General features: G+C 24.8%; 1 protein-coding gene across 1 annotated transcript; it reads left to right on the top strand.

Annotated features, from left to right (window-relative positions):
• The first annotated feature begins 4767 nt into the window (after positions 1-4767).
• On the top strand, positions 4768-10409 carry LOC145838587 (uncharacterized). Its single transcript, XM_082946205.1, has 6 exons — positions 4768-4842; positions 5977-6148; positions 8079-8239; positions 8499-8615; positions 9092-9154; positions 9370-10409. The coding sequence occupies exons 1-6, from the start codon at positions 4782-4784 to the stop codon at positions 10053-10055; spliced, it is 1260 nt and encodes a 419-aa protein (XP_082802331.1). The 5' UTR covers positions 4768-4781; the 3' UTR covers positions 10056-10409.
• The last annotated feature ends 3272 nt before the right edge of the window (positions 10410-13681 follow it).

The following is a 13681-nucleotide window of genomic DNA, read 5'->3' as shown; positions in this document are numbered from 1 at the left end:
AACAAACATAGCATAAAAACTTTGAACAAACTCATAGTACTTGAATAAAATGAACATATACTTAAAGCATACAACAAATTTTTTATTTTAGTTTTAGTAAAGCTCATCAAAGTGTATCTCGACAGGTAAATTAAAGGTTCATTTAGCTAAAAAAGATAGTTTTTAATAGTTGCAGTTAAATGAAAAATTATATTTATATTTTAAATGAGCTACAGTTACCTTTGTTGAGTTTGTTGCAAACATGCGATATGAGTAATATCCTGCGTTTAAGAACATTTAAAAAAAGTTTTTAAGCCTACTTGTTTTATGCAATGTTAAATGGTAAAAAGTGTTAAAGTTTATTCAGTATTAATCAACTTCTTAAGTTAGTATAGTATAATAATAACTGAAGGTGAAAACATGATAATAATAACTTTTAATTTATAATTAGTAATTTTGGTTGTTTGTTTGAAACTGTTACAGTATTAAAATAGATGACTACAATTTATAGTTTTTTATATTGCTGAAATAAAATGTCTGATTTTAAAGTTTTTAAACTTTGAAAGTATCCCAAAACTTTTTATTAACCAGATACTAAGTTTTTTTTTGAAAAAAGTAAGAAAGTAATCTACTCATATGTGAGTTTTAGTAGTTTTTAATTTACAAAAGTATGCTTAATGTAATTACAATTTTCAAATTAAATATAAAAAAACTGTGTAAATAAACTGAGGTTACTCTTTTTATGTATCTACTTATAAAATGTAAATATTCTTAAAAATTAAAAAAGTTAAGTAAGGGATAGGAAACGACAATTAAAAAATTAATACATTACATAGGGTTTGTTGTTAACATCAAAGAAGTTTAAACAAAAGATATCGGATTAGTCGTTAAGCTAGAAGATTATAAAACTTCAGACTAATGTCAAGTTGGTTCTAACTTAACGTGCTATTTGTTATTGTTCAAATGTGATTGCAGCTTATTAGATTAACATCAATTAAGATAGAAATAAGTTGTTTAGCTATTTACGATTAAAAATAAAGATTTAAGTTATACTGATTTAGAATTTTTTGTTCCTTAAATACATGGTAAATGGAAATGTAATACAAGCAAAAAGTTACTTTTTAAAACTTGTACAACTTTCTTTTACTACTGTAAAAAGTTATTCAATAAAACTAAAAATGTCGTTTAAATGTATTAAAGTATTTTCATCAGTAATTGAAATCGAATTTGAGTAAAACACAATTTACTTTTGTTCGTTTTGTTAGTCCTAGAAAAAGTTCAACAACAATTATTTTTTAAGATTTATTAGAACTAATTTTAATATACAACAAATGAACTTTTTATTTAGTTAGAAATTTTTAATTCAAAGTTTATGCTTAACCATTAGAATTTAAAAAATCAGATAAAAACAACAGCTACCGTTTAAGATTTTCACGAAATTTTTAAAACTTTACAAATGGCTCAACAAAATGTGTTTAAAAAGGTGTGTGACTTCGGATAGACCTTTTTAGTACAAAATAATTTGTTTTATGTTGCTGAAGCATACTAATAACTTTACATGGTTTTCTAATGCTTTTAGTTTCGCTACAGTGCGATCAGTTTGTATTTTGTTAAATTTTTTTTTACTTTCGGTAAACACCAAATATTCTTTCTATTATTTTTTGATGTTAGTCAAGGAAAAGTTTTCGTTAAGCTGTCTTATTTTTTTATTCTTAAATATTTTCAAAGTACTACTGTTTTTATTAGCACATGGTAAAAAAAGTATGGAGAGAATTACAAAATTGTAAAGTTTAAAAACAAAAGTATTGTAAATAAACTTCAAAACTTTGTCATGTAATCTAAATATCTTTACATTAGTGCACATCACACATAATGGTAAAACAAATTATTAAAATTTAGTTTACAAGTACCTAAAAAAGCTCTGTAGTAGATTGAAACTTTTTACACAGTTTGTAGATTAAGTTTTCTATGGTAGAAAAAAAGTTAGAATTTTGATTCATCAGCAGTTTCCAGTTGAACTTTAGTTACAGTGTAGCACTAAAACTTTGTTAAAAAATTTCAAAACAAATACGTGTTTAGTTGAACAAACTTGGCAACTTACATACTGTTTACAGTGTTGTTGTTTTTAAAAAGCTTACTATTTACCTGAGGTTCATTGTTGATTGAGATATTCAAAAACTCAAACAGCCGCGAGCAATCAGAGTTTAATAAAAGATTTAAAATATTCACACCTTTTTGTTTTGATAAGCAGGCAGTGCAGAAAAAAATAGTTGTTTAATCTTTTCGACTTTGATCACAGCAAGCATTAAGGATTGTAATCAGTATAAATCATTTTTTTATTGCAAGGTGTATCAATTATTTTTTTAAAACAAATATTTTGCAAAAAAAAAATTGTTATTGTAAAAACATCCTTATTTTTCAAGCAAACTGCAATTTAGAATGATTTATGGTTACTTAAAGTTTACATGTGGTTATATTTACTTTATCATATTAGAAAAATCAGTTACTTGTTAGTTCAACTCTATGGTTTTTAACCTAGTCTATCTTTTTAATCAATTAAGATAAACAAAAACACTACTGAAACATATTAAAACAAAGAAAGTAATAATTTAGGTTTCAAATAGTATTATACTGTGAAAAGTGAACTTGATAGTAAGTTTGAAGTTTTGTAAATAAATTTATAAAAAAGTTTTCAGACCAGTTTTTTAAATTTTCTAAGTCATAGACATTATTTTTTCTTTAACTTTATATAATACAAAAAGTGTTCAAACTTGTTCTTAAAATTTACATAAAATATGAGTTTTAAAATCTTAAAATTTATAACATTTAAAAACGGTTTAAGTAGGTTTGTTTTTGAAAAATTGCAAGATTATTTGAATGATTTTAAGTTATATTATTTGTAAAGTAATTGCATACTTTGTTAAGCTTTGTTTAAATATGTAAACATGTGAGTTTAAAAATTATTTTCACCTGATCTCAACAACATACCACAACGAAAAGCAATAAAAGGTTTCAAAAAAATTGTTTTTGTTGTTAATCAGTAAACACATTACGATAACAAAAGTTAGAAAAATGTTCAGTTTAAAACAAATTTTTTACAACTAAATAAATACAAATTAAAACATATATTTTTGTATGCTGTTTTACATAAATTAAATAGGTTTTAAGGTGATGAAACGTTTTGTTAACTCAAAGGTTTTATCATCTTAAAACAAAAATATATATTTAAAAAAAGAAGTTTCAATGAAAAGGTTTTTAAATAATTTAGATTAGAGCTCTTTTATAATTTTTATGGTTGAAAAGGTATATGAAAGATACCATTTGCTACTTATAATATAATTAGCTGCAATAGATTTTTACAAATATGAAACGTGTAAGGCTTAATGTGGAATATAATATTTAAATAGTAAACATCATAGAATAAATAAAGTAACCAAGGTTATAGACATAAAATCTTCATCGAGTAAAATAACTCAATAAATAACTATAAGCTTTTTTTCAAATTTATGAATACGGGCTTATAAAATAGTTTACTGAATCTAATTATATTTTATTGATTAAAAAATAAAAGCTTAAATTAAGAAGTCTTAAAAGTTGTTTAATCTTTTTTTTTATATAATGCTTACAGGAAAGAAAATAAAACAAAATAGTGGAACTTAAAACAAAAAAGTTTCAAGTTTTACTATGTACAAAGGTGGAAAATGTAAGCTTTATGAACCATGATAGTAACATGTTAACGAGATATTTTAATTAGTTGACATCAAAGCCTTACAGGAAGTAGCACAATTTTACCTTGAGTCATAAAACTTCTTTGAAAAAAAACTGTTATAGGCGAGATAGTTTAAGTACAACTTTGTTTTAAATTATATGTTAAAATATAGTTAGTATGTTTTAGCGAACTGTTTTAACTATTTTTTTCTTAAAAAAAAAACAGTTTAATAATGTTTAGTATCTGTAATGTTGTGAAAAAAAAATATTTGCTTCTAGCTTTAAAACTTCTGAATTTTGTTCTTTAACTTTAAAACACTTTAGAAGTAGAATTTTTTTTAAATATGATTTATATAAGAAAATTAATATATAAAAGAAAGTTACAAAACAAACATAGTATGTGTTTTTTCGTTTACTAAGTATAAGTAAAGTTTCGTTAGTTTTTGAACAATGTGTACAAAAAAGAGATTGATTAAAAAACTTACATTATTTATTTACGATGCAAAAAATTATTTAAATAAGATGTGGTAAAAAATAAAAAAAATCACTAATAGTAGAATGAAATATCAACAACTTTGGTTTTAGGTTTCATCAGTTTTACTTTAAGTATTAGTTAATTTATAATTATATATGATGCTTTATTTACTTACACAAATTTTGTCAAATTATCTTTGAATGTTACGTGTTTTTAATTTAAGTATTAAAAATGTTGTCTAGTTGGTATAAAACAGTTTCTTTAAAGCTTCTATTTTTATATGCTAGAAAAGGTATTTATTTTCGTTTATAAGTATTGGAGCCCTATTAGCTTAACTTAGTAGTGAAATAGTGTAACTTATTTTTTAGTAACTACAGTTTGGAAATCAACGTTATAAAAAGTAAAAACTTTGAGTTAAAGTAACACTGATACTAAAATTTGATTTTTAAGCATTTTATTGTTTTGCACAAGTTTGTTAATTAATTTTTTGCTTGCGTTTTTGTTTTAGTTAAAAACAAAAACACATTATAATTTGTTTAGCAGTATTTCCTTGAGTTTTATTTAAAATAGGTATAAATTCTTATTTTTACAGACGTTTACTTTTATTGTGAGTATAATAATGTTTTGCATTGTCTGGATATACATATCCACTTTCATTTTAGGATCATTTGCATACAAAGGTTAGTTACTTCATTATTACTTAAACTTTTATTTAGTTAAAAAAAGTATAAAGTAAAAACTTATGAAAACTTTGATATTTGTCATTTTAAGTGAAGTTAACTTTGAAATGTTTAACTTAACATTTTTAGATACGTAGTTCGCATAACATAAAAACAACAGTTTTTTCTTTATTGTATGTTTATCATTAACTATTCTGTATTTAATATAACTTTCCACAATAACTTAACAAATTAAATTTATAGGTTATTATTACTAAGCTTTTGACAGTTACATATATTATAGCAAGATAGTCTGTCGTTTAAAGCTATTATTAAGTATGTAAAAACTTTTTAACTCTGTTTAAATAAAACAAAACCTTATTGCTTTTTTATAGCAACTACTATTGACATAAAACTAAAAGTCAGGATTTTTGAAGAAACACTTTTTAAAACTCCAAAACATTTATCACATAAAGTACACAGTATTAACTAACAAAATAACTTGCTTTAATTTATAAACAAACAGTTGTTACTTCTAAATATTAACTTTGATAAGAAAGTTAATGTAGCCTTTTAAACAATTCATGTAGAAGTACATATTTTTGTTAAACTGAAAAAGGTATATAATTAAAAATACAAATTGACCAGGATTTAAATGTGTTAAATTAAACATTTTTTCATTTGAACTAATTTTGAATATAGTTTTATAAAAAATGGCAGTTAAGTGTTTCATTATTTTTTGTAACATGTTTTTAATAACTTATACTTATTTTAATTTTGCACCAGTAACTTAAAAAAAAAATTAAAAAAAACACTGCAGTACTTCTCGCTTTTATGGTTAAATTTATCAATAAATTAGTGAGGTGAAATATTTAAAACTTTTTGTAAGACTCAAATCACAATAATGACATCCTACATTGCATTTTGTAATAGTCAATTTATGTGTTAAACATTTAATCAGCTATTGAAAATTAAAAACTTTGATAAATACATACTTAGTTATTACACAAACAACATTTCTATAAAATAACACGTTTATATGTTATTTCAATTTTCTTTTTTCTATATATAACTTATTTTTTAAGTTAAAAGTTTATGTATACGTTTCTTACGTTTCTAGCCAACGCTGAACGAAAACACTTATTTTTCTCACAGGGGGGAATTTTCCCTCAGATGAGGCACATTCGCGCAAAAGGAGGTCCATGCTGGGTTTCCACACCGCCATCAAGTGTTACAATTGGGAAGTGGACGTTCTGGCCAGTTACGCCACCTACGGCTGCTTTTGCGGCCCCAGCGGTGACGGAATACCCATCGATGAAACTGACAAGTTTGTTTAGATAAATAAAACTAAAAAGCTTGAATAACTAAATATTCAATTATGTGTTTTTTAGAATTTAACAGTATAGTAGTTTTTGTGTTTGTAAAAGTTTTTTTTTGTTCGCTGGTAGTTTGATATTAAATTTAAAAGTTTAATTTTTTATTTTTAAATTTAAAATTTTTGGTACGCTTAAAAATTTAATTTATATTACTTATCATAAACATAAACATCGTTAGTTTTTAATTAATTCAGCATTTTTACTCATTTTAAAATTTTCAATTGTTAATTTGTAAGTGAAGCATAGTTCATTTTTAGGTAAGCAAAATTTTATATCAGTGTTTAACTTTGTTCAAAAAAGTTCTTAGATCACTTGATAAAAAAATCCCGTTTTTAAGCTAGAAACAGTTAAAGTCTTACTTAGAAACTTAATTTATTATTCAAATTTTCTTTTATGTCATAAGTTAACAGAAAGTAATTTTAAAATTATTTTAAAGTATTTAAGGTAGACAGCTAAAGTATAATTTAAATTTGTTTGATTTTAAAGATCAATTTGCTGTGAAAAATTTACTAATTCGTTTTTATTTTTGTTAAAGAAAAATTAAATTATTACTCTAACGATGAGCTCTGTGAAGTAGATATTTTCAAAAAATGAGCACTTTATCAAAAGTTTAATGCAAAGTTTATTGTTAAATAGCTTAACATAAACTTTAAAAGTAAAAACAGTTGCCAAAAAATTTGCGAGTAGCTTAAATCGAATGCACAGTTCACAGTTAGGGCTTGCAGATATGATTACGGTAATAACGAAACTGGTAATCGATTTTTAAGCTAGTAATAGCGAATTATTAAACTATCAGCTCAAAGCGTCGCGTGGGTTCGAAATCTACATTTATCATAACTTCATTGTTGTGCTAATAACGCGTAAAATTGTCCTTTAGAGCTTTTGATAAAATAAAAAATACTGATGAAACAAACTCGTGCGTAATATATTAACTTTGAAGCTTACAAAAAGATATAAGTTATAATAAAAGACTGATCGTTTTTAAAAGATTATCGGTAAAGTTTAGTAATGTTGCTTTTATTAAATATTCTATTTGAATAAGTAAACTGTCTTTTAAATGTTTGATGTTAAAAATACACGAAAAATTTAACAGAACTTAACAACCTTGTATACTTTTTTTTTTAATCATTTGATTTCTAATGTAATTAATTCCTTAATCTTACAAAAAGTTCACTAAAAAACTGGTTTTAAGCCAAACTAAACCAAAATAAAAATTTGATTGACAGCATTTAACAAAATGTTAAGTTAAAACTTTCATAAAACTTTGATATATTTTTCATCTATGTTTTTGGTTTATTTGTTTTATTGTTTTTTTAACAGTAATTAAATTCATTTTAAACTAATTTTCAACTATATACAACAAACCAAAATCAAGCAACGCATACTTAAATACAGCATTCTTAATTTAAAACAAGAATTTTTTATAAAATTATTTTTACCAACAAATTTTATATCTTATATACTTAAAAGAAATTATAATACTTATTTTTAAACATTTTTGTACAAATAATCTAACTACAGCTGTTTAACAACTATAAGTGCGCAAAAATTTTTATTATAAAGTTATTTAAAAGCGTTCATGTAACTAATTTTATCGTAGCTAACGTTCAGAAAATAATTTATATTGATATATTTTTTGAATATCTGAAAACTCTGATCAGTTTCCTACTAAAATCTATTAACTGTGCGTACAAGACTATAGGAATTATTATATCACAAAAAAAAAAAGTTTTTTTTATTTACTTGTCTATTTTATGTTTCAACTGAATACAACGAGATATTCTTTAAACTTCTAAACGGAAAAGTTGCGGTGCTTTAAAAAAAAAAAAAAAATATTTGTCGAAAAAAAATATTTGTCAAAAAAAAAAACAAACACTACAGTTGTTGCAAGACCCATGACGCTTGTTACGCAAGAGCGAACGCGGATAAGCGCGAACCAAGCGGGTTGTGGGGCAGGTTCGTCAACTTCATCCACGAAAAAACATCCAACATGCTGGTCGGGTACCAAAACGAATGCACCAACGGAACCATCCTCTGTCAAAGTTTGTTGTTTTCAAAATTCTCACTGTGTTTTCAAATTAAATTAAAACAATTAAAACAACTTCCCACATATTTTTAGCTTAGTAGGTTATTTAAATTTTAAATTAAAAAGCATATATATGTATACTTTTTAATCTACATACTTTACAAAGATTGTTCTTTTACAACTGCAGTCGCAATAAACTTATTTTAAACAGTTTTACTTAGTTTAACGTTAGCATGTTTTGCTATTTTTAAAATTGTTAATTTATTTTCACACAGCTGACGACACTCATGCCAAGGCATTGTGCAATTGCGATAGAAACGCTGCTATTTGTTTTGCTAAAAACTATCACACTTTCAGGCCTCAGTTTCTAAACTTATCCACTGAAACTTATTGTTAGTTTGAACTTTTGGTATTTTGTAATGTCTGTAGAGCATATTTTTTTAATAATGTGAACTCAGCACTAACATTGTTATATTACTATTTAAACAGTAGTTTACGAATAATTTTATTAAAAAAATATTTATGAAACAAATACATAATAAATTGTTTTCGTTTTGGTAACATCCGTGATTGAAGCTTTTTATAAAAGCAGTTAATTTTTAGAAAGCTGTTGTAGGTACTTTTAACAAAAAACTTAAGTTTGAAAAATTAGTGAAATTCGTATGGTGATCGTAAACTAAACGTAAATAAACTTAAAAACTTAAACTATTCATAAAACTAGTATATTTGGTGCAAATAGCAGTGCATTTTTATAATTTTTGTTAATTTGAAGTAAAAAATACCAACTGTATAGATTTACATTAGTTTAAAAACAACTAACTTATGTTATAATTAATTTTTTTAAACTTAAATAATAATAATTTTTAAGGCTATGGCACTGTCAATAGATCAAAATTGAATTATACCGTTCCTGAACATATCAAGCAACAGAGTAAGTTTTTTTTTTTTTTTACAAAATACAAACATAATTTGTTGTAACAGTTGGCTGCTGTTTAGTAAAAAGTATTGTAAAATAAACTATGATAGAGGGTTTTAAAAATGTGAAACCTAATTTACAACTCAAGAGTTTGTTACTTGTAATTTACAAAAAAATCTTATTTAGCTACTAAAAAATTATCCAGTATGTTTAATCCGATTTTTTTTCAGAAATATTCATCACTGCTGAAGGTGTGCTGATTGAAAATGTTAATTCCACAATTAAAAACTATTCAGAATCAACTACATTGTCTGAAGTGTTGAACAGAATAAAGTTTACAACAAGCAAGGCTGATCGCACTATAGAAACGAGAAAAGGTGATAATAATGCTGAACAGACTGAAGTGTACCCGACAATCACCACAAGTCAACTTACAAGCGCTCCTATTGAAAGAAACAACACTGTTTCGAAAGACCGAACTTCACAAGTCTTAACAATTAGTACAACTTCAAATACTTTAGTAGTAACTACCAAAAATAGAAAAGTACTCAACGGCTTAGGTTCCAAAACAGACCTTGATAAAAATAAAACCAACACGCCAGTAAAAAGCACCTCAAAAGATGTGGTTCCAACTCAGACGCCGAGAACTGTTGAAAATGCAGATAAAAACAGAGAAACAAACACTGACACCTCAACAAGTGAGAACGAACTGGGCACGCCTCGTGAAAAGTACTCAAGAAACTTCATATACATGGTCGTCGCCTTGCTCGTCTTCTGCCTGTGCTGCTGCTACTTCTTCGTGTGGAGGTATTCCAAGCTGCCCCTCTTCCCACACAAAAACCATCCCGACTTCACCAAAGGAGTTTTGACCGAGAAACCGCCGATTGAAAGTTTGTACGAAGAAATAAAGGTGTGATGGTAGTTGTATGAAGCGGTGGAGTTGTTGTTTTCGTTGAAACAATGATAAAAGCTGTAGGATAATTATAAGTTTTAAATTAAAGGTAAAGGGGCCATGGGACCTAAATTTGAAACTTACACTAGATATTTTGAGTTGAGGATGAAATGCATAAAAAGCTCTTAGGCGTATATAACGGTAGTTTTTTGAGAAATCTTGACAGAGGGGGGAATATATTTTTTATCTCTTTAAAGGGGGCCTAAATTAAAAACGTTTCGAGAACCCTGATGTAGAGAAATAATTCAAAAGATCGACTTAAAAAAATGGTCACAGGATAAATTATATTCTGACAACTCAAATTTTTTATATAATTGTTTGAACCACATCTCAAAAGGTAATGAAAACAAAAATCTTATTGTCTTAACAATAATCTTATACTATTTTTTTTATAAAAGAATCGAGTTAATATCAAATGAAAATGATAAAATTTCACTTAAAATGAAAAACTATTTTAGCCTTTTCTTAAAAATTAGTTCATTTTTTTTGAATTTGAAAAGTTCATGTAGGTCTTAGTTATAAGTTAATGATGGTAAAATATTTAGGTAAATTTATCTGAAATAAAACTTCAACCGTGTAAAATACATTAAATTTTGTAACAAACTTTCCAGTACTTACAACTTTTGTTCATACTCGTTTTCTAATAAATTTATCGAAAATATTATAGTTAATTTTCTTAATTTGTTGATAAGTATTTTACGAACACCTACAAATAAACTTTTAAAATATAATATTTTACTACAAATAAAATACAACCAAAAACATTGAAGTTTCTACATTTATGTTTATATTTAGGAAAGCTTAATACTTTAAATTGATACTTTATATTTTTCGTAGGTTTTATTTAAATTACCTTAGTGTGATTTAGTTAGTTTCTTATTTAAACAAACATTATTAAAACTTCTGGCATTACAAAAGTGAAACTGCAGATTTTAAGTAATAAATATAATTTCAAGATGACAGGTAGTAAAGAATAAGAAAAAGGTTTTAAAAGGTTTTACAGTAGTTCAAGTTAGATGAGTAGCTATATATCCAATTATGATAATCTTCAAATACTTTAACACTGTTGAGACTCAACTGTGAGAAAGCAAAACACTTGACATAAAACAATATATATATATAAATTTATATCTTTTTAAACACATTATTACTTATAGTTTATTGTTGAAACCTTAACGTAATTTAGCTAGAAAAACTTATAACATAGTAATTAATTATCATTAAGTGTATACCCATCCTAAGTCTGCTTAACAAAACAAAAATAAAAATATTTGTTAAGTTTTACAATACAGACTAAGTTTTACTCTTAATATAGAAAATCATCTGAATATAAGTAAAGTTTAACAATTAAACATTAAAGTATGTTCTTGAAACTATATTTGTATTCAAAATACTTTGCTTAAAGATTTGGTTTTACATTTGACAAAGATATTTATATATGTGTTGTAGTTCTTCAGTCTTTATTATTAGTACTATAAAACGATAAAACCTTTTTTTATATACAAAAGCTATTCAGACTTTAGCGAAAAAACGTTATATTTTATTTATTACTCAATATAGAAAAGTTTAACTTTTTTTAGAGATCTATTTAGATCTGTTATAATCAAAAGTAATTTTGCATGTTTTAACGTTTTATATCGAATATATTAATATCGTCCTCATGAATATAAAGTTCTTTTTTCATGTTAAATATTACAAAAAAGCATTTTAGTTTTGATTTACTCTTTAGTGTTTGCTAATTGAATATAAAATAAATTCAAAACTAATTATAAAAAATTTGTTATTACACATTTTTACTTTAAAATACATACTATTAAAAAATAAATCAAATAATATATTTTCAGATAAAATTAATGTTCCAAATTTATGTTCTAAATTAATGTGGGAAATTTTTTTTTAATTTTTTTAAGCAACATATGTTTAATTATGTAACCAAAATTAAAGAATCAAAAACATCTTTTGCAGCTGCATCAAATACAAAATATTTAAGGTACATGATTGTTTTAATGTTCATATTATTTCTGTTAATGCAATTTTGTGTATAGTTTTAGTAAACAAGCATTAAGTTTCAATTAAAGTTACCATTTATTTTAGTGATAAGCTATAATTTATTCAAACGTAAACTTCTATAAATCTTTAAAATTATATAGAAAGTATTACTTATTTATATTACTTTTTAGTGATTACAACTTACAACACCTAAAATCAGACACTTGATATTTAGAAATTAAGCGTAACACTAAACGTGTTTTTACGTTGTTACCGGCTTCATAAAAGATATTAGTATTGTTTAATAATATTAACTTATTCTTAAAAGAACAAAGCTAAAAAATATAAACAATATGTAAAAAGTGTAAACTTAAACAAGTTTGTAGGATATAAAAATCAGTGAGATGCGTTTTGTAGTTTGTTTGTTATCATTTTCAAACATAGCTACTAAAATCAACAAAAGCTTTTGAAACAAAAAACACAATAAACAATAAAAAAAACAATAAAGTTTGTATAAACCTTCTTCTGTGTTGAAATATGAGTTTATACCAACTGCTACAAACGACTTTTGTTAGTTACCGGCAAGGCTAAAAACATGTAGAGCACCGATATGACTGTTTTATAATTTTTGTTATGTAATGAAATGTATGGCAATCTATAATAGACTAAGTATTTTCTTTAAAATCAAAAATTAAATACAAAAATTTTGGCTGATTTTATTGGTATTGCAATCACTGATTTTAAGATAGAAACATTTTTTTTCAAAGAATTTTTACATGCATTTATAAGATTAGCTAAAACATTTAAATTATACATTACCGACAACGTTAAGTTTAATTTATATTTAAAAAATGTTAACAGCTATGTCACTAAACGCTTCCGCAACAATTAAACTTAATCTAAATAGCATCCTACGCACAAAAACCGATAAAAATATTTCTATACAGTAAAACGTAACACAATGCAGAAACATTTGCGCGTTTCAAGTAACGTATCATTACCGATGCAAACATTTTGAACTATTTGGTTACAAAAAAGCAACTACATGTTGATAGGTCAAACAACAGAAATAACTTTTACTTTTTATATCGTTTTGAGCTTAAAATGGAGCAATTAGTTTGTAATTTCAGTTTAAAGATAAACTTGTATTTGTAGTCTGTTTTCTAGTGTGCTTTTGGTTGTAATTAATACACTACGTAAGATTTATATTGAGCGGTTTTTTTTTAAGTTATTTAGAGATTTTTGGTTAAAACAAACTTTGTTTCATACTGATTAGTGATTACTTTTTTTGTTAAGTAATCTATTTTTATAAAATTTTATTTGTATTACATGAAGTATTACATTTAAACAGTTTTAGCAGCATTAAAACAGGCCTAAATAATTGGACTGAACAAAACTGTTACAGTTTTTTAATACACACAAATTTTAAGAAATGGATTTAAACGACCCAAAAATTTTACTTTTCTTATAAATTTAAAAAAGAGAGTGTTGCTTTTTGAACTCAAGCAAAAAGCACAAACAAACTTCACATTGAAGTAACTTACTGTTACAGTTACTCTACTACTGCACATTTTATTGCTTTGTATTTAATAAAAATTCAA

Source organism: Thalia democratica, chromosome 6 (assembly GCF_965202585.1).
Source record: "Thalia democratica chromosome 6, ktThaDemo2.hap1.1, whole genome shotgun sequence".
In the NCBI taxonomy this organism is placed as follows: Eukaryota; Metazoa; Chordata; class Thaliacea; order Salpida; family Salpidae; genus Thalia; species Thalia democratica.
This window is presented reverse-complemented; position numbering and strand designations above follow the sequence as displayed.